Here is a 22,063-nt window from a genome sequence, read left to right on the forward strand (position 1 = left end):
TCGACCTTTTCTTCCATATGCAAGTGTTACTTTTTTCCGTCTTTTAGGTCTTTCCAAATATAGTATTCAAATGTTGAACCCGCTGAAAGACCTGGTCACCAGTTAACGGTATCGGCACAATTTCTTGCTCTTGACTTCCATTAAATGAATTTTTCAATCGCCGTAAGAGTGTTAAGGTTTCAGAAAATGTCGATGCCTAATGTACACTATTTTTCTACCATGTTTTAGTTGTATGTAGCTTGTGTCTTCTTCACAGATGGGGCATGCATGATGGCCCTTAACACTGTACCCACTCAAATTCCCATATACTAAAAAGTCATTAGTGGTACAAAAAAGCATTGCACGTAAATCAAAAGTCTCATTTTGAAACCCATCAAACACTGAAACCCCTTCATCCCACAACTTTGTCAAGTCTTCAATCAACAGACTGAGATAAATATCGATGTCATTTTGTGGCTGTCTTGGGCCCGATATCATTATAGACAACATCATGTATTTTCGCTTCATGCACAACCAAGGAGGAAAGTTGTAAATTACTAGCAAAACTGACCATGAACTGTGTTGAGTGCTTAAATTGCCATATGGATTCATTCCATTAGTGGAAAGTAGAAGCCAAAAATTTCTTGCCTCTTTGCCGAAATCTGGATACAAACGATTAATCTTCTTCCACTGAGAGGAATCAGCCAGATGACGGAGCGTTTCATCGTAGTTTCTCCCATTTGCATGCCATGTAAGGTCTTTTGCACAATCTCCATTGGCAAATAGATACTTAAATCTTGGAATGATCAGAAGATACCACAACACCTTCACTGGAGGCCCTTCTTTGAGTTTTCGTCACTACTACACTCGTCATCATCCTTCACTTTGTACCGTGATACCCCACACCTAGGGCATTTATGCAATTCTTCAAACTCATGTCTGTACAGTATGCAATCATTAGGGCAAGCATGAATCTTCTGATACTCCGTACCCATCGAACACAATATCTTCTTGGCCTGATAGTAACTTTTTGACAACGTGTTTTCGTCTGGAAGCATATCGTGCACTACTTGAAGCAATGAACTAAAACTTTTGTCACTTCACCCATATCTGGCCTTCACATTAACCAGACTTAACACCATTGACAACAACGTCAAGGAATTGTTGCACCTCGGATACAAAGACTTCTTTGAATCAATTTACAATGTATCATACATAGGGGCATGTGCTTTCTAAAAAGATTCTTGTTCAAGATCATGAATCATATCCTCTAACCGATCTCCCATTTCTACATCAAACAGTTATGATTAGGACCCACTCTGCATGTCTATCAATTCATTATGTCATATCCACGTTGTATAATTCTTATTAATCCCATCACACAACAGATGCTCCCATATGTCGTCGAGTATTTGTCGTTTCCCGTTCAAACAATTTATACAAGAACAAAAAAATTTCCGTCCTCATCCAGTCAACTTTTTTCAGAAGCAAATTGTAAGAATTGTTCCACGCCTTCTTCATACGCAGGGCTCATGCGAATTTCATTCATCCAACTTTGATCCATTTAAATAATAACTCGGTGATACTCACAAAGTTATTCAATGCAAGAAAAATTTACTTTTTCATTAAAGGTGTGGCTCTATCCCATTCAGGAAGACATTTTTTTATGGTAGATTCATATGTCAAGGTTAAGTCTCTTTTTTTAAATTTGACGAAATTTTGACAGCATTTCGCATTGATCTCCAAGTACACGACATGAAAGCGGTGAGATTAATTCCTCGACAATCAAGTATGCACTCAGAGAACAACTAGAAATGCATTGTACCAAAATTTCATCAAATTCAACAAAATAATATTAACCTTAATGCATGAATATACCATAAAAATATGACTCTTCCCAAACTGTCCAAACAGTCAATTCAAGATTCAATACAACGATTAATGCAAACTGTCCACAAGAATCATTGTATTCAATCTCAAACGAGAATCTAAGGTTTACTCATGATGAACAAAATTTGTATATAAAGCACAAGTCATTATTCACAAACAACAACGTAGAAAAGCATTGGTAACAAAAATTAGCATCAAAAGTATATGAAAAACTTTCGTACCTGTGATGATTATCAATATAATGTCCAACAACGAATGTCGTGATGATGATGCAAACAACAAGACAAATAGTGCCTACAAATTAAATATTTGAATGCTAAGTGAGATATATGAGAAACTTGGATATATCAAGTAAGACTTTACATGAAATGAACAATGACCCTTGACTTTTGAAAAAACATGTGTTCACTATCAGAGTGCTTCAAGGGAGTCAGAGGGTAATGAAACTAAATGGATCTCAGGTATTTAGACATGTATGTTTCTCCAATGATTGTGCATGGAACTAGTACAATGTGAGTTGGTTTGGAGATACTGGTTTGGTAGGCCTAAATTTACCTAACACAAAAACATAGTTATACAGGTGCAAATGGACTGTGATAAATGTAGAAGCATGGCCCTCAAAATTCACATTGTATTGTATTTAATCATTACACAATGTGTTTGTATTACCTATATCTTCTTGTTAACTATCATGTTATATTATACAGTTTTGGCTTTATAATATAAGATAATATAAACTATAATAATGGTAAAAATTTCTAGGCCCATGTGGAGAACTATTCAGAATTTGAGATAATCATTTATTGAAGACGGGGGTACCTTCCTTTTACTACATTAAAAATAAAATAAATAAACGTGCAAAAACTACAACTACCCAACCACAGTTAGATTCATTGCTCTGATAGTTACATACTTACATCATATATATATATATATACTTGAAAGGGTACATACGTTTCAGTCTTAATGGAACGTGGAGCTGGGCAAAAGGAGGACTCCAAATAGTAAATGATTCTTAAAATGGAGTTGTATATGTTTGAAATAGATTGCCCATCTTCCCCTGATTGGCTACGATTTCACGCAATTGCAAGCAAAACAAAGAAAACATTGATCTTGAGAGCTACTAATCCACCAAATGGCCAAAAATCCATGCAAATAATATATATAACCTAACATGAAAGTTTGGGTACATATACACGTTTTCTTTTAACCATGATATATATTTGTACGGAATTTTCTTTACCAAAATATTTAATTAACGGATACAAATTGATATTACTTGTTTCCAAGGTTGTTGGTTTACATATATACATGCATATCTCATCTGATATGCACTTACTACGTATTTAATATTTTTTATTTGCATAATGATGTAGATCCTCACCAGGCACAATGAAAAAGGGATTTGGCTGCAAAGGAAGCATTATGTGCCTAGTGGTAGCATTATGTGTAGCGATTGCACTTGTATTGTTAGGGGTGATCTTAGCATTGACGGTGTTCAAACCAAGGCACCCCATTACCAATGTGGATTCAGTAAGGCTTCAGAACATGAGCTTGGCCATGGACATATTTAGCATGAGTGTAAATGTGAACTTGACATTAGAAGTGGATGTTTCAGTCAACAACCCTAATAAGCTTGGATTCAATTACTACAATAGCTTTGCCCAACTCAACTATAAAGGGCAGTTGATTGGGGAAGCTCCTATCCCTAATGGAGACATATTAGCTGAGGAGATTAAGGGACTCAACTTGACACTCATTGTTATGGCTGATCGTTTGGTCTCCAATTCTAATGTCACCAAGGATGTTGCATTGGGTTCATTGCCCCTCAACACCTTAGTGAGAATTTTTTGCCAAGTCAACATCTTAGGGTTTATGAAATTCTATGTGGCTTCCACCTCATCACCAAAAATTCCCCATTTCCTCGACTTCAAGAATTTGTACAAAGGAGCAAAGTTGTCCCCATTCACTTCAATATAGCACAAAAATCACAAAAAAGATATGTAATACAAGTGCATGTATTGTCACAGTTCTTAACAAAATTTAGCAGAATAGCAACCTACCTTATGAAAGATGGGGAATTCAGATTTCAAGCGAGAGCAGACAAAATCCACAATTTTATAATTGCTTTCTGGTTCTTGCTTACCAAATTGGTTACATGGAAATGCCAGAATCTCCAGGCCTAATTAAGTTTACAAAACCAATAATATACTTATAAGACAACATAAAGAAACAAAGATAAACAGTAAGGTTATGATGGTTACTATTGAATACAACCAACAATACACAGTAATACAAACAAACCTTGGTCTTTATACTTGTCATACAACTGATTCAGCTCCGTATAATTGGAGTTGGTCAAGCTGTTGTCTCAATCCCAAACATATATTGTAAATATTCTCAACATTTATAACATTAGCGGTGAGAGTAGTTACTGAAAAGAATAGAAAAGATGAAAATATCAAGGCTTTAAATTAATTAGAAGGCACAATCGGGGACAAAAAAAAGTAACAAACACAACACATATTAAGGATTTTGAGAAGCAACATTGACAATTAGAAGAACTTTTCCCTTAGCATCAAAACTCAGCCATGCGGCCACCGTAGTCGAGGCCATGCCATGCCACTTTGCCACCATGGCACTTGGCAAAAACTCAACCATGCAAGGTGAGCCAAACCCAACCATGATATTCAATACAAAAAGATGCAAAGAAGACAGAGTCACGAAAAATAAGGTTGCAGAAAAATACCTAGGTACAGTGGCGAGGTGTCACGGTGGCGATAAGGTTGTAGAGAGAGGTAGAGTCGCGAAGAAGAAGCTTAGATGGAGAAGAAGAGAAAGCAAGAAAAATAGGACTCGCGTTAACATCGGCTTTCAATAAAAAAAAATCGATGTTAACATTAACATCGATTTTCTGAAAATCGATGTTAATGAATACACATTATTTACAATTATGCCACCATGTTTATGTTAACATCGGTTTTCTAAAAAACCGATGTTAATGAACTGACGTTAAGATGTTAACGTCAATTCATTAATATCAATTTTTCATAAAATCGATGTTAACGAATACACATTATTTACAATTATACCACCGTATTTATGTTAACATTTGTTTTATTGAAAATCGATGTTAACCTGACGATGTTAAATGTACATTTTCTAGTAGTGTAATTTATCAAAGTTAATAAAAATACAGAACTTAATTCTATTTAGACCAACAATATATTGATATTTTATTTTGTCATTTATTTTATTAAATTACGATTAATGGATATTTATAACACACAATTTTTGTGATTTTGATATTTTATTATTTTACGATAATCATAATATATTTTCAATATTCCACATCAAACTGCAAGTGTAGGAGGAGGAAGGAGAGGTTTATCAATATACTGGAGAAAGAACACGAGATAGCTAGAGCTAAGATAGAACAAGGATAATATTTTATTTCCAATTTCGACTTTTCAATCTCATTCATCTAATTAAAAACTTATTATATTTAATAATTTATAACTTCATATTATATTAAGCTCTAAAACCAGGGTTTTATGTTGTGTATATTAAACCCACCTTATTTGAGTGAGGTAGTCAAACTTAATAGTGATTGGATCATGATAAATAAAATATGTTCCTAAACGTCTCCATTATTAAAGTAAATAATCCTTACTTAAACGCATTCATTATGACTATTTAAAAATAGTTTTATTTAAAATAATAGAATGATTGAAATATTTAAAAAAAATAGAATAACAAATATTGACTAAATAACATACTGCATCATATTCATAGAGCCCACTGAATTGAAGATAGTACTGCCTTTGTTTTACTATGAAAGTGACGTGGTCGAGTCCAACTCCACAACTATTTGACGCTACTCAACAAAACTGCAATTATATCTCCCAAATAATGTGTCTCATATTTCTTTTTTCTTCTTTTATTTCAAGAAAAAGACACAGAAAAACTAGCTGTAACCAAGTGTGTCTTTGCACACTTATTTCTTTTATTCGTTATAAGAAGTTAGTTGTCTTATCATATCACAATAAAATTATTATATAAAGATCTCATCTTATTAAAAAAAATAGAATCGGGTTCCGGTATATAACCATGGTCCCACCTCATCCCAATAAATATATATATATATATATATATATATATATATATATATATATATATATATATATATATATATATATAAAGATAATCTTTAACTATAATTTATTAACATATTTTAAGTAAAAAAAGTAAGTAGATGTACACCTCAAAAACAATTATTGATGTACACACTTATTTTTTAGTTTTTAGTTTGACTAAGTTAACAAATTATACCGTAAATATATATTAACAAATTTATACGCTAAATAATATATATATATATATATATATATATATATATATATATATATATATATATAAACCATTCTTTAACTTAATATCAATTGGGTTAGTTTAGTTATGATTGTCTACTCAAAATTCAAAAACATAGAACACAACCTCATTTGATGTTATTTAATTAGTTTGAACTTCTAAACGCCCAAACCCAACTCAATCAACCCAATTATATGGCAAAAAAATACTATAAATATGAGAAACGTATTAGCATTCGAAGTATAGGTATATTTATAGTTCTCGTTTTTTTAGTATTAATATCGATTGATGGTATACACTCATATCACTTAATATGTGATCCAATGAACCAATCTGAAACAATTCAATTATTTGGTTTGCTCAATAAGAATTGTTTACCCAAAAGCATGGAATCCAACTCAACTCGATGTGCCTTTCAAAAAAACAAAAAAACTCATCTCGATGTTAATTAATTAGTTTGAATTTCTACACATCCAAACGTATTTGTATTCTTAGGATATATAACACAACCCTTCCTTTGCTTGACCAGAGGAAAAATGAGAGAGAAAAAAATTAAATTGAAAAACAAGTAATATTTTTTTTCTTCTAAATCTTTCATGAACTAAATTAAAAATATGTTTCATTATTTAATTTTTACAATCCAAATAATAATACCTAGAAAAGTGTACAAGAGTCTAGTTTAGATAGTTGAATATAATGTTAAATTATTACAAATTTCCTAATATATCATTAATTCCTGCATATAAAAAAACTACCTTAAAGAGTGTACGAAATAGGGATCATAACGATTGTCCTTTGCCTTGCTTCTCTACACGCGTCAATGGGTAATATACATTTTGTGCCGACCTAGTGACATTTTTAGTTAAAATTAAAAATTGAATCATAAAGCAAATATAAAATTATAATTTAAAATTAATTAATTGACACGTGTAAGAATATTTTTACAAGAGAATATGTGCGTCTAAGTTGTAATAGTACTGTTAGCTTGGGACATAGTTGAAGATAAATTCGAGGAAATTTTTCGGTGCATGGCAACTCATGCTAGCTACTATTGAGATGGTAGTGAGACTGTTTGGAAGGCAATCAACTTGTTTCGTTTTGATTCTCTGTTGCTGAAAATCTAAGCGTTTTTAGAAGACACGCTTATGTAATAAAAAAGAAATAGCTGAATATTGATATCTTAGGAAAAAGAATTAACATATAAGTCTTTGTTTTATGGAATCAATTCTTCACACTATACATATAATTTAATGTCAATATGACTCAAACTAAATAATTTTGCTAAACTTTAAAATTAGAGGACGTATAATATTAATGATAAACCAAGAAGTCAACTAAGAAGTGCATATTGCATAAGTTGGTGAATGCTTTGAGTCCTAAATTTCCTTGAAAGCGACTATAAAAAATTGCTTAGCAATAATATTAACGTTATCGATAGATTAACAACAGTTTAACTCAAATTAGCTAATATATGATAATATGATGGTTATTCTTGATTAATCCTCTCTCACGGAGTATGATCTAGAACCACAAACTCCCCACTAATATGGATGACGTGTAGAGGATAAGTTTACTGGCATACAGATAAACATGACATAGTCACAATGTAGCAAATTTGGGGAAAAACGTGATTCATATATATGAAAAGTTCTTATAACATTTTTTAGGTGGTAACATGAATCATTTAGAAAAGTTTTAACAGAGGTTTTCTTATAACAGCGCTACCTATTGAAAGTTTGCTTTAATAAGTACCACTATTTTTTAGCTTAAGTTTATTTTTAATGAAGTCATGATGTAATCTCATTTACTATTTTAGTAGTGAAATTTTTACTTAGTGCAATTTAGTCCTTGGCAATGAAATATTTTTTTACTATTGTTAATTTTAATTATATTATATGCAAATTTGAAACACTTTGAACCCAAATGATTCTTTTAGAAAACTTTCAATCCTAACACTATTATCTTCTTCTCCCTGAACGTTCTCTTTGCTCATTGTCATGCATGTTGTCTAAAGATCTATTTTCTTCCTTTGTATTTCTCATTATACTCACCATGGCATCAATTTTGCCGTTAAAGTCACTCATGATGGGAAAAGGAGGGTGTTAATACGTGGATCAATTCATTATCCTAGAAGCACACATGAGGTCCAACACTAATCTTGAATAATCATTTTTCGTTGATCTATACGCCCAACATTATTTATACGCTTCTATGAAATAAACGTTTATTTTTTTCAATGAAGTAAACGTTTTTTTTTTCTTCCTTTAATTTGTTGGAAACATTGCCCAACCAAAATGGGGTCACCTCTAACCAATTATGGAAACGTATCTGAAATTGATTTGGGCAACTCTGTAAAGGTAAACGAATAGAAAATATGATACACAAATCGCTTACTATGATATTTTAATATTTTATAGATTGGTTAATCTTGGCATTCAGGAAGTTGGTTTCATTTGGCGAGATTCTTTACCTTCTTGTATTGTATTAAAGATATTTTTTTAGGGAAAAATTTAATCTTCCTAGTTATAGCCTTATAGGTTTTACTAACTATGGGTACACACGCTTTTTTTTTTTGTTTTGTACTTGGATTTGGTTTTTCTCTTTTTAATAATTAATAAAAATCAGGTCTGCTGCAGATGATCAATAATTTCTTTGGTGCCAATCTTATTGGGATCATTGATTTTATTGTGATGCCCTGCAAGTCCTGATTTTTATAATAGAAAAAAAATGCTAGCTAGGTAACCTTTTATTTTTAATATTATTGACCAAATGCTAGCTAGTTGGCTAGTTTTTTTTTTCTTTTCTTTTCCTATGATCAATAATTGTGTTCTAAATTGATGCATGTATTTCTTCATAATCAGGTAATGTTCAAACCTCCTTCATGGTAAAGGAAAAAAAACACAAACCCGAAGATGAGCCTTAACTCTACGACTTTGAACTTTGAAGTAAGTGTTGAGAGCAGAAAATATTGGTGATGCTCTCCTTGGCAAAGTCAATTTCCCTGGAACATATTGGTAAATGGAGAACATATTGGTAATATAATCTCAAATATACTAATCAAGACTTATTATTCTATCTGGAATCATTCGGTGCACTGCTTATTGGGCCCAACAAATTAAAAGAACCAAATTGGATTCGGTGATTTTAGTGCAGGGCAGTTGCTATATCTAGTCTCCTCTTTGCTTAGAAACACCCCTTTTTAATTTGTTTTTCAAAAATATCCTCTTCCAAAAAAAAAACACTCCCCTAATACGGTGAAATTTTTAATATAGCATGCACATCCCTCTTTCAAGCGAAATGAACTGTTATGTAAAAGTTCCTTGAATATGGCCCATATATTGAAAAATTACCCTTGGATCTATTAGTATAGCTTCACAAGTCTTGAAATCTTGAGGGTTTTCTTGTAGAGAAATTGTCCATGTTGTAGTGATTATCCCCTTAATTTTCCAAGCACAAGATTCTAAACATATTTTGTCAATGCGTTGACATCAAGGGTTATTGAGAGCCATGAAATGAAATATGAAGAAACGGATAATGGGACAATGTTGTAAGAAAGAGAGTTTGGAATTATAAACTTTCTAGAGAGAATGTCATTTAACTGAAAGCATATCGCAAGACACAACATATATATAAAGAAAATGTGAGAACTTACATAAGAAGAACAGTATAAAGTTATCTCATGTGATAAATTTAAATCAAATTATCAAATAATACATTAAATGTATTCGTTATGTTAAAAATAGTGAAATTAATTTTTTTTACTAATAAAAATAACTCGTGTATATATATGGGCCTTTTTCACCCAAAAAAATATATTTCGGCTTTTGTTTTCAATAATGTCTTTTTTAGCCAAGCTCCAATCACGTAACTTTGTCATTTGATGCCTAAATGATTCGAATGTTTTGGCTTGGGTTTTAAGTAATGAAAGAAAGGTGAATAAACTTTTTAGAAGTAAAGTTTTCTTTTGGATTTAATAATATGTTTGTTATCTTTTTTCAAATAAGAATTAATCAAAAGCTATTTGTTTCTTTTTAATTATGTGCAGGATATGATGATGGATTAACTCAATTAATTTTTGGGCTTTTACAGGCATGTGTGGCCAAGGAATGAGTGCTGCTAGATGCACCCAGCAGTTTTGCTAGTGCACCCAGCAATTTATGGGAAAAAACTTAAAAGCCCTTTAAAAATTTAAAAAAAAAATAACTTGTCTCTCTCTCTCTCCCGTGCCTGCTTCTTCTTCTTCCTTCCTCGGACGTTTCTGCTTCTTCTGCTTCATTCTTGTTCTTCATTCTTTTGCTTCATTCTGCATCTTCTTCTTCGCGCTGCCTCTTCTTCCCAAGTGAAGTCTTCTTCTTCGTGTTTCTGCTTCTTCCTCATCTTCGTTGCCGCCATTGTTGTCGGGATCAAGTGGAAAGCTTCTTCTTTGCGTTGCTGCTTCTTCTTCGAGTTTCTGCTTCTTCTTCGAGGTACGTTTCTTCTTCGCGTTTCTTCTTCTTCCACCATTGTTGTCGGCGATGGCGGAAACCACTATCGGGAAGTTGCTGGGCAGTTTACGGATCACCTGATCCGTAAGCCTCTTACGGATCAAGTAATCCGTAAACTGTTTTTTAGTATTTATGGATCACCTGATCCATAAGACTCTTCCGGATCAACTTGATCCGTAAGAGTCTTACGGATCAGGTGATCCGTAAATACTAAAAAATAGTTTACGGATCACTTGATCCGTAAAAGTAACAGTTTCATTTTAATTGAAAAAATACCAAATCAATGCTCCCCCTTTTATTAGGTTTGCTTGCCTTATTTTGTTTTTGGTTGTTTCAATATTGTTGAACTTGAACATTGTAATTAGTGACAATGCTCCCCCTTTAATTAGCTTTTTTTGGTTGTTTCTTGGACACATTAGAAAAAAATCTTGTCCCAGTTAGCACCTAATATCCCTTTTTGGTAGACATACATATTAGTTAGGATGCTCCCCCTTATATGATGAATAGAATAAAGCACACATCAGTGGTTACATTTATGGGTCTATTTAGATAAATTTTTCTATATATATATAGATATATCCTCTTTTAGTTAGGGAATTATCCAAATAGTATATATCGATTAGCATTTTTTTTTATCAGCAAAATAGGATATATATATATATATATATATATATATATATATATATATATATATATATATATATATATATATATATATATATATATATATATATATATATTAATAAAAGAGTACCAGAGGTACTATAATTACAACGTGTTATAAAAATCCTAGTGGATCCACATGTGATGCTACTTTCGGACTGATGTGATCCACCCTACAAAAAAAAATACATCATCAATACCCATTGGCGTTGAATGATTAGCATGAATTACTTCATTTAAAAAATTCCAAGAGATAGGTAGTGCTTGTATGAAATTATCCAAATATTCCAAACCAAATATTGCTAGTAAAACTAGTCTCATTATTACAAAGATAAAAATCACAACTAGAGTAAGCACGGGCACAAAGATGCCACCCCCACCAACACCTTCCACAGTCCTAAATGCTGATTCCTAGGAATCCTAGGAATCCAATCATATATTTTTGGTAAGTGTTACACTCTTAGGTAGCATTTGGTAAACATATTAGAATAGAAATTACAAAATGGAACATAACCAATGGGTTCTATTCTAGCTTTGGTGAATTATAAAAATAGAACAAAACACAATATTGTGTTGAGAAATGGTATATTTTGATTCTATTTTGTTTATCCACACACATCAAACACTATCTTAGCATTAATTTCTAATTTTTGTTTATCCACACACATAAACACATCAATCCTAGTTTGATTCTATTTCGTTTATCCACACACATCATTCCTTCATGAATCATTTTCAGGTGGTCACACTACTAACTTCAATTTCAATGTTCACAACATATTTAGGACTAGCATTATTAGCTTTTTATAGAACTGGTCAACAAAAACATATTGGTCAATGTGGATTATTTCTAGATAGAAAGCTATAAGGACAATCAATTAGTGTATATAGAAAACATTTAGAGAGAAAGTTTTATGAGGGTTAGGAGAACAATTAATCCAAATCCTATAATGATTGCAACTTTTACTAGCTGTTCTTATTTCTATTTCAGACTGAACATCAATATTGTTCTATATATTAATATATATTGTTCTTAGATGGAATTGTCACAAGCAGTATAACAAGGAATTGTCCTAGTTGTGATAGCCAACAAGGGAGGGAATTGACATTGATATCATAATGAAGTGAACATGTTATGACAATTGAATTAGTTTAAAGTAGTGGGTTACTTCTATTAGAGTCATCCAAATTTGTACATTTTAGTAAGAATTTAAGTCTTCTTCTGCACTTGTTCAAGTTAGCTATTTTATTCCTTCACTCAATCCTCTAATGGGTTCTATTCTAGCTTTGGTCAATCATAAAAATAGAACAAAACACAATATTGTGTTGAGAAATGGTATATTTTGATTCTATTTCGTTTATCCACACACATCAAACACTATCTTAGCATTAATTCCTAATTTTCGTTTATCCACACATACCAAACACATCAATCCTGGTTTGATTCTATTTCGTTTATCCACACACATCATTCCTTCATGAATCATTGTTTCTCAGATTCATAAAGCTCAGCAAGTTTCCCACTAAGCATTTGAGATGTTGTTGACCATTGTTTATGCTTAGTTTGTTTATCCACACACATTTGAGATGTTGTTGACCACAAAACAACACCTTGCTGAATCAAGGTCAATACCACTAAGCATTTGAGATGTTGTTGACCATTGTTTATGCTTAGTTTGATTTTCCACACAAATTTGAGATGTTGTTGACCACAAACACAACACCTTGCTGAATCAAGGTCAATACCACTAAGCATTTGAGATACTGTTGACCATTGTTTATGCCTAGTTTGATTTTCCACACAAATTTGAGATGTTGTTGACCACAAACACAACACCTTGCTGAATCAAGGTCAATACCACTAAGCATTTGAGATGCTGCTGACCATTGTTTATGCTTAGTTTGTTTATCCACACAAATTTGAGATACTGTTGACCACAAACACAAATATGTTTATGCTGTTGACCATTGAGTTAACCAAATGCTTGAAATTTGAGAAAATGAAATGAGTGATGGATTTTGTGGTACTCATTTGCAGATCATGGTTAGGACCAGAGGATTAGGTCGTGCCTTAGGTCAGGTCACTCGCAGAGGTGTGGGCAGAGGAGATCATGATGATTCCGATGATGCTCCACAGCGTCGACGACCTACTGCATCCGCACGGAAGCAACGAGTCGATGTGACTGCGGATCACGTCGATGAGCCAGTCATCCCTGACCCAGATGTTCAGGATGACCCGATGGAGGCACCAGCTGCTGTGGAGGACATTCCTGCGGACGCAGGTGCAGAGGCGGCTGAGGATCAGTCTCAGGGATTTTCGGGTGGTCCGAGCGACCTATCTGTGCTGACAACGTATGCGAATCACGTTGCTTGCAGTGTATGGACGGGAGAGGTATTTATACTATTTACTTTTAGTTACTTGTAAATTATACTATTAGTTTTCCTTTAAATGATAATTTTAACGAATTTTGCGTTCCTTTTATACTTCAATTCAGGAGCGTCCTGAATTGAAGTTATCCTCTCATGGGAGGAAGGTCCACGGTTTAGGCAGGCCTGTCCCTGCCATTGAGGGACTTATTGCTGGTACAGGACTAAGTCCTCTGATCGCGTGTTCGGTAGACACCGGCGATCGGGGACTTTTGTCCGCGTTTGTGGAGCGGTGGCATCGGGAGACGTCTAGTTTCCATCTCCCGGTGGGTGAGCTCACCATCACATTGGACGACGTTTCCTCTCTTCTCCATCTTCCCGTTATAGGCGACTTTCACGCATTTGAGCCCTTGCACGTGGATGATGCGGTTCAGATGCTGGTGGACTTGTTGATGGTGTCTCCAGAGTCTGCTAGGGCTGAGACAGTCCAGTGTCGCGGACCGTACGTACGCCTGCAATGGGTACGTGATATATATCAACGCCGATGCCAGACAGGTCATTGGACAGCTGCGGCTCGTGCATATCTTCTTCACCTACTGGGTTGCACTCTGTTTGCTAACAAGAGTGCAACCAATGTCCATGTTGTCTACTTGGAGGCCCTTCGTGACCTCAGTATGACAGAGAGGTACGCTTGGGGAGTGGCTGCTTTGGTTCATATGTACGACCAGCTGAACGATGCATCCATGAGCCACAGTCGACAGCTTGGCGGTTACATCACACTGCTGCAGGTAACAAATATGTTTTTCATTCATTCAGGTTAAACAATGTTCAACTTTAAATTTTGTTACACTTTCATTATTAATGTTTATAATTTGAATGTTACATCTGTAGTGCTGGATTTACGAGCACTTTCCCTCGGTTGCGGAGTCCACCGCTGATCAGGACTACGACGAGGCTTCTCCGCGTGCGTGCAGGTGGATTGCGACAAAGAAGACCGTGAAGAGCATTCGCACGCCGTCGTACGGGGAGCGCCTGGACCGACTCCGGATTCCGGATGTCTGTTGGATCCCGTATGGGGAGCATCGGGAGGTCCGAGACTTCCACGTTAGATCATGCTACTCCGGTCTCTTGCGCTGGGGGCCTGTTGCTGTTTATTATCGACCGGAGAGGGTCGTGCGGCAGTTTGGTTACACGCAGACCATTCCTGCTCCTCTTGTCGATTCATGGGTCTCGTATGATGATATACACGACAGGTGGATGCACTATGAGGATCATATCGTACCTGCAGGTGAGGTGTGCGTTGTGTCAGGGGCGTGTTCCAGTGACTACATCGATTGGTTCTTCCGCATCTCCCATCCTTTCATGACACCAGGCCACGCAGTAGATCCTCTACCTTATGGTCACGCCCCGCAGCCCCGAGTCGTCCCTCAGGCCCCGCAGACGGATATCCCTCACGTGCCGGAGCCAGGAGCTTCGTCGACATCTATGGAGGAGCCCAGACATGCAGTGGTAAGTAATACTAATAATTTATGTCATTTACCTCAATATTTGCATAATAATTTGTGTAATTAGTTTGTTTTGTATGTAACAGGAAGTTTGTGATGACATTGCTGAGAGGTTGGAGCGCCATCTGAGTCTAGGGGTGGTCACGCCTGGCTCATCGACACATGAGGTGATCGAAGAATGCCTCAGATTGACCAGGAGTGTGACACAGGACCATCTAGTGTGCCTCAGATTGATATTCCTTGTATATACAGATATTGTACATGAACTCATTTCATGAGTATTGTTGGTTTTATTTATTTTCATTACTAATGTTAGTTTTATTTATTTTCATTGATTGTGTATTCCATTTGTGTCTATATACACGCGCGTTATTAAAATGGTCTAGTTAACTTAGTTTACCAACTAATAAAAAATAATTTAAAATATAACTTTAAATATAATTGAAATAAAGAAGTTGAAAAGAGTGTAAAAAAAATAATTAACCAAAAAATGGACATCATTCGTTATCTAAAATCTTATATAACGTACTAATATTTTTAAATTCTCTTATAATTACAATTTTCCCACTTATATTAATGATCATGTAAAAAAATGTATTATAAAGTAGTTAGTATTTTAATTTTTTATATAATACTAATTATTTTTTTATATTCTTTATAATATTAATAATGATATGATTAATTCTTTATAATATTATCTTTTATGTATTTATTGATTTTTATTAATATGTATAAAATAACCTTAAACAATAATTATAATGGGACTGAATAAGTATTTTAATATCATTTTCTAAACAAATTTATTCTAAAAAAATATATTAAAAAAGTAATTATTTATAATAAATCAATATTTATAAATATATTATAATTAATAAAATAAAAAATAGATTTAATTATATTATAAATAAATATGTTGTATTTAAAAGTATATTATAATTATTTTTCCTCTTACGGATCAAGTTGATCCGGAAGAGACTTACGGATCAATTTACAGATCAAGTTGATCCGTAGGTGAAAAACTAAGTAAAGACAATTTTATCATTTTTCAAAAATGCTGGGTGCATCAACAATAATGTTAGGTGCACCTAGCAACACTCCCAAGGAATAATGCACAATTGACGTTTCAAAAAATAAACATTCGGGTTAAAAACAAAGGAATGTTGTCCTCTCTCCCTTTGTGTGTACGTATGCCAGAAGAGTTTGAAAAAAAAAAGTTTTCATTCTACTCAATTTTACATATATACATTGCAATGTACAGATGAATGATGACACAGAAAAATGAGAGCAAAGCTTTGTGCCCTTTGTTGTAGCCTGACACAGACATACATTTGATTTTAGAAGTTTCCAGCCACTATCCTACGTTACATGTACACTCACTCACGCCCACGCCCAAGCTTACAAATTCCATTTCAAATTTTCACACTCATAACTTTTAATTTACTTATTTATCTAAATTCATAGTATTTTTCTAAAGCTAAACAATATGGTTTCTTTCAATTATTTTAACTAAAGTCAAATATAATTGCAAAAACCATTACTAAATTATTAGTTAAAATAGTTTCAAGCCCCCAAAATCAAATAAAATGCTATCATAGCTAAAATATGATCTCACAATTAATTGCAAACACAACGCTTTAAAAGAAACCATTATCTTAAATATTAGCAAATCAAATAAAATATTAATTTACTTATTTTTACAAATAAAGAATTTATGTGACAAAAAATGTCACATTATATTGTTATTTTCCATTACTGAAAAATAATCTTACACACCAATGTCATTTAGATTCATATTTACTAGATACAATTTTGTTCCAATTGGCACAACTGGAAGATTATCATAAGTTTACGTAAAATCCAACGTAATCATTATCATAATCATAACTCCAATGGTTTTCATTTTATTTTTTCATAACTTTTCACTAAATCTTTGCATATCTAAATTTTTTATGTAAATGTTAAATTCTTGTCATCTAAAATAATTTTTCTAAAACCGCTCTAATTCCTTAACAAAATTGTGCATCAAACTCTTTCAAGAGTTTGTGTCACCTCAAGTTGATTTATTTTCTTTTAAAAAATATATTATTTATGTAAAGTTAATAGTCTAAAGGATTATTATGAATCATAATATTTTTAATTTAATAATTTGACTAAATTAATAAAAAAAGTTAATATATAAAACGAATATAAGAAAATAAATTATGAAGTGTATTATGTCAAGGATAACTGCATTAATTTAAAAATAAAAAAATATAAGAAATATTAAAACTAATTAAAGTAATAGTCTAAAGGAACAATGAAAAAGGTCATCTAACAAAATAAAATATTAAGATTTTCATTTATTCAACATTAAAAAAAGTTCTCATTTGTTTATTATTGTATAACTTATAAAAATTAAATTTAAATAAAGTTATCATTATAATTTTTTATGTAAAGTAACACAAATTCTCCACAAGATCCTACTCAAGATGAGGAAGATAATTATGAGCATCAAAATTATCCCTTCAAAACTTTAGGTAATTACATAATTAAGATTCAAATTCAAAATTATTGATTAATTTAAAACAATATTATTTCAGTTGATCAATGTCATGATAGTAATTTATAATTATAATAATCTGAATAGATTCAGAGTATCCCAATAATAAGCAATGGAAATAACAGATAATTGAATATAAAAAATTGCCATTAATATTTATTTAAAATCAATAGTTAGGAAGGTTATTCCTATTCCTAAAAATATCAGGTTAATAGAGGCATGCAAAGACTCCACCAACAAAAAAAATTCCATACACAAAGAGCAAGGAAGGCAATCGTATCTATACAAGTGTTGCCTTCGATCGATGTATACATGAGAGATGTGAAATTGCATTTGTTTATTGATAGAAAACAGTTAATCGGAGTGACCAAGGCTTAAACAACTGAGATAGAGTCACATTCTAACTACAGTCTACCTTTTTGCCAGCTAGTTCTATGTCTGTTATAGCACCAGTGAACTCAGAACGAAGAGAAGTGGAAATCCACATATTAACCGCAAAACAACCAATAACTACTCCTCTAAAGTTGTAGAAAATTCCACTAGCTAGCGATCTATTAAGAAAATTTTGTGACTAGTGTAAATCTTCTGGTATCGTGTTCAATATCTACAAATATAAAAAAAAACCAAGAACCTTATGCAATCCCATAAATATTACATTTAATCCAAGATCATAGAGGAGGATACCGAACCACCTCCTAGGTGTAAGAATTTAAAAATTTGAAACTCTTTGACTGAGCAGGTCATGCAACCCCGTGAAAAATTGACAGTAAGAGAAGTTGCAGCTGAGAAAATGTTTATGGCAAAATTAACTGATGGGTTTATTGTCAAGTCTAGCTTTATTCTTGCATGCAGTACCAATTGGTAGATATGACACTCAAAATTGCTGCTAACACAAGATCTTTAAGCTGCTTACTCCAACTAATGTAGCAACATTCCAACAGGGAGTGGAAGCTAGAAATGTCAGAGGGAAAGAAAAGTTTGTTGCCAAGCTCCGTAGTCTATTTGCTAAAGGACAATAAAGGAACAAATGATGGGATGACTTTGCATCTAGGGCCGTCTAATGGTGAAAGAGACCTAAAATGAATTTAAAGATAATTTTTTATTTTAAAAGAAAAAATTATGTTAAACTTTTTCACCAATACAGACATTTTTGTCATTTTATGTGATATTTTTTACTTTATAAAAATCAATAACAAATATTTTTTTTAATAGACCACACAAACAATAGACGAAGACAAATGTACAACCTTTGCTGCACAAATTTTCATCCACCGAAAGTCTGGTATGCAAGTCTCCGAAGCAGAAGAGATCTTGATGGAGGAATTTGCTTGTTCCTAAGGTTTTAAATATTAGTCGCATTGTGGTTTTATCGTGTTTGTTGATATCCCAACAAATCAAGAGAAATGTGATTGATGTGATCCTAATTGTAGTCATCTTGTGATCATGGATAGTTAAAAAAACCTTGATATTACGGTCCCAATAACCGTGGATCATTTTTTAAAACCTTATTGGTTCCAAATTAATTTACACCAAGGAATCAAATGACTCGCAGGATTAAAATCAAGAATGCATCTTATAAAGAAAGCAAACTAGATTCATAATGTTTCCAAACAATCAAATCGGATGAGGGCAACAAAGGTGCAATATTGCTTTTAATCTCTACTACCAGATGAGGAAAATGAGTTTCCAATTCGGGAGGAATCAACCAAATCTGATTGCATAAAAAAATCACTGACCTTTGCAGATAAGGAGCGCTAGATTTGAGAAGGGATATCGAGCATGTAAACAATTGGATGAAGCAACCAAGTATCAGTCCTAAGTAAACTCTCTCAAGTGACTGAAACGGGTTTATCTCTCTTTACAAATCAATAATGTGCGTAAAATAAAAGATTTAAATATTTTTTTCGTCATGTAATATAGTGATTTTTTTTAATTTTGTCTTTTTATTTTTTTTTAAAGCATTTTAAACAGTATTTTTTAATTGTTTAAAGTATTTTTTAATGAAACAAAACAAATATATTTTGTAAAGATTAAAATAATTTTTTTAAAAAACAAAAATAAAAAAAAGCATTAAAGTGTAGAATAAAATATATATTTATGTCAGAGTGGAATAACATATTGGTCACACTCACACTTTCACTTAAGATTAAGAAATTATTGTTTTTTTTTTAAATAGCCATTGTAACATCACTAACATGCATCTAATTGTCACTTTTTTTAAGAATGAGAAGATAAGCAAATGTGATAAAGTTCTTTCCAATTGAGTTTCTTTCCGTATCTTTGATCATCACATGTCCCGTCTCAATCGTAGTAGATAGACATAAATTAATATAATGGGCCAAACCAAGCCACCACTAATCAATATCTCCAGACGAAAATATCTTATCCTTTTATAATTGAACGAATGGCCAAAAAAATTACACTATCATTCAGCAGACGACTTTACAATTAATCACATAAGTCATGACAAATAAATGAATTATGATTCGCATCCCAAAAAATCGAAACATTTGACTACTTGGTACGTTAAAAAAAAAAAACTATAATCATCACTAACTACTAACACATGGAGGGCTTGGCACGCAAAATTTGACCCAACCCAAACCCGGATCCGATCCGGATTCTGATATCGGGCTCGGATATAATAAAATTATCCGAACCCTGACCCGCTTAGAAATTCCACAAGAACGAGTCCTGAATTATCAATCCATCCAAGTTCTCTTCTCCGAAATTGAAACCCGGAAGTTCATGCAAGAAGAAGTCCCGGCTGAAATCGTCGAAGCTCGGAAAATCGGAGAAATCGGGCACAAAATCGCCCGACCCGAAATCCGAAAACATATCAGGGAACGACCCAGTCACTAATTCGGCGTCGTTTTGGAACGTCACGTCTGAGAGAGGAGGAGATGATGTATCCGTATCCGAAATGACCGGAAACGATGCCGTTTCCTCATCCGAAGTTAAAGACTCCACGGGTTGATCCGAACGCTCATTTCGGGGCTCCGAATTGGCGAAACGCGCCGCCGCGATCTGAATCTGGGAGGAGGTCATGTTCCCCCCGCCGGCGATGTTGGGTGGGTCACTCGGGAAATTAAATTTGGCGCCGCTGCCACGTAAGCAGAACATGGCAGCGTCGAACGCGCGTGCCGCCTTCTCGGCGCTGTCATAGGAACCCAACCAAATCCTTTGACGGCTGTTGGGTAACCTAATTTCCGACACGTACTTCCCCCACTTCCTCTTCCGTACTCCTCTGTACGATGAAACACTTCGTTGTTGTTGTTCCTCTGCGGGTTTCTCCACGCTCTTCGGCTTCACCATTTGTTACAACACTCGCTCTTTAAATAAATAAACAAAAAAATGAAATGTTTTAAAATGACGTGTGTGTTTTACTTTTTTGTTGTTCTGGTTTTAGAATCGGAAACTTTTTTTTTTTCGATTGTGTTGAGGAAGAATCTCTGTCGTTTGTTGCTGTTTTGGCTGCGTTTTCTGAATAGAGTTTATGTTGCGGCTCTTTATATATGTGATGAAGAGCGAGTGATGTTTGACTCACTGCGATGTAAGACTTCAAAGGCGTGTAAAAATGCATGCGGTTGTAATGTACACGTGGACGATGACGAGTGCAATGATGATATACTCTTTGCTCCTACGCGTTGAGGTGGAGGAAACAAAGTTGGACCACCACGTTCGTTTTTTAATCCACGTGAATTTGTGTGTATTATTATGTAATGAAAAGAACAAAAAATAAATTATATGATAATGTGGTAAAGGTTTTATTAATTGGAAAAGATGGAGGATTGGTGGGTAGAATGCCATAATCTCACTTTTTTTTTCCACTTCCCTTCCGTGGGCTTGTTGACGCAGCATTCGCTTTAATGAACTGTGTTTTGCGGCTAGATTAGGAGCATACTTAATTTAATAATATAGTTTGTTTGGAATGTTCAAGTTGAAAATATTGAAGTGAGAAAGGGGAAGGAATAGAAACAAGTAAATAACACTCCCCCAAGTCCCACCTAGAAATGATTGTAAGGGGGAAACTTCCATTTGCTTTTGCATTTTTAACAAGCCAAATTAACGGTGAAAGTCTGAAAAAAAAAATACTTGAATATTGTTGTAATGGATGTTGAAAAAACTACATAATATGGATGGATAATCATGGATTGTTTTTGGTATTTTTATATTCTTTTTCTAATTAAAGCTAGAGTTTTATTTTGATCATATTATTACTTCTTGTTATGTAAAATTTGATTAAGGCATAAAATTCAAATTTT

General features: G+C 33.4%; 3 protein-coding genes across 3 annotated transcripts; 2 read left to right on the top strand and 1 right to left on the bottom strand.

Annotated features, from left to right (window-relative positions):
* The first annotated feature begins 3,261 nt into the window (after positions 1 to 3,261).
* On the top strand, positions 3,262 to 3,849 carry LOC114368102. Its single transcript, XM_028325463.1, has one exon. It carries the CDS (start codon positions 3,262 to 3,264, stop codon positions 3,847 to 3,849), a length of 588 nt encoding a protein of 195 aa, XP_028181264.1.
* Positions 3,850 to 13,392: 9,543 nt separating this feature from the next.
* On the top strand, positions 13,393 to 15,537 carry LOC114368103 (protein MAIN-LIKE 1-like). The gene is made up of 4 exons (XM_028325464.1): positions 13,393 to 13,779; positions 13,883 to 14,542; positions 14,646 to 15,263; positions 15,346 to 15,537. The coding sequence occupies exons 1-4, from the start codon at positions 13,393 to 13,395 to the stop codon at positions 15,535 to 15,537; spliced, it is 1,857 nt and encodes a 618-aa protein (XP_028181265.1).
* A 4,627-nt stretch (positions 15,538 to 20,164) lies between these two features.
* Positions 20,165 to 21,293, bottom strand: LOC114425861 (ethylene-responsive transcription factor ERF017-like). Its single transcript, XM_028392824.1, has one exon. The coding sequence runs from the start codon at positions 21,111 to 21,113 to the stop codon at positions 20,469 to 20,471; it is 645 nt and encodes a 214-aa protein (XP_028248625.1). The 5' UTR covers positions 21,114 to 21,293; the 3' UTR covers positions 20,165 to 20,468.
* Positions 21,294 to 22,063: the final 770 nt, after the last annotated feature.

The sequence above is a fragment of the Glycine soja genome, chromosome 9, assembly GCF_004193775.1.
Source record: "Glycine soja cultivar W05 chromosome 9, ASM419377v2, whole genome shotgun sequence".
In the NCBI taxonomy this organism is placed as follows: Eukaryota; Viridiplantae; Streptophyta; class Magnoliopsida; order Fabales; family Fabaceae; genus Glycine; species Glycine soja.

What these genes read in the sequence shown, in the direction of transcription:
- LOC114368102 (XM_028325463.1), top strand. Translation starts at nt 3,262, where the DNA reads ATGAAAAAGGGATTTGGCTGCAAAGGAAGCATTATGTGCCTAGTGGTA.
- LOC114425861 (XM_028392824.1), bottom strand. Translation starts at nt 21,113, where the DNA reads ATGGTGAAGCCGAAGAGCGTGGAGAAACCCGCAGAGGAACAACAACAA.
- LOC114368103 (XM_028325464.1), top strand. Translation starts at nt 13,393, where the DNA reads ATGAGTGATGGATTTTGTGGTACTCATTTGCAGATCATGGTTAGGACC. An exon ending in GCAGTGTATGGACGGGAGAG is followed by an intron (nt 13,780 to 13,882) that starts GTATTTATACTA and finishes ACTTCAATTCAG; the next exon opens with GAGCGTCCTGAATTGAAGTT. An exon ending in AGGAGCCCAGACATGCAGTG is followed by an intron (nt 15,264 to 15,345) that starts GTAAGTAATACT and finishes TGTATGTAACAG; the next exon opens with GAAGTTTGTGATGACATTGC.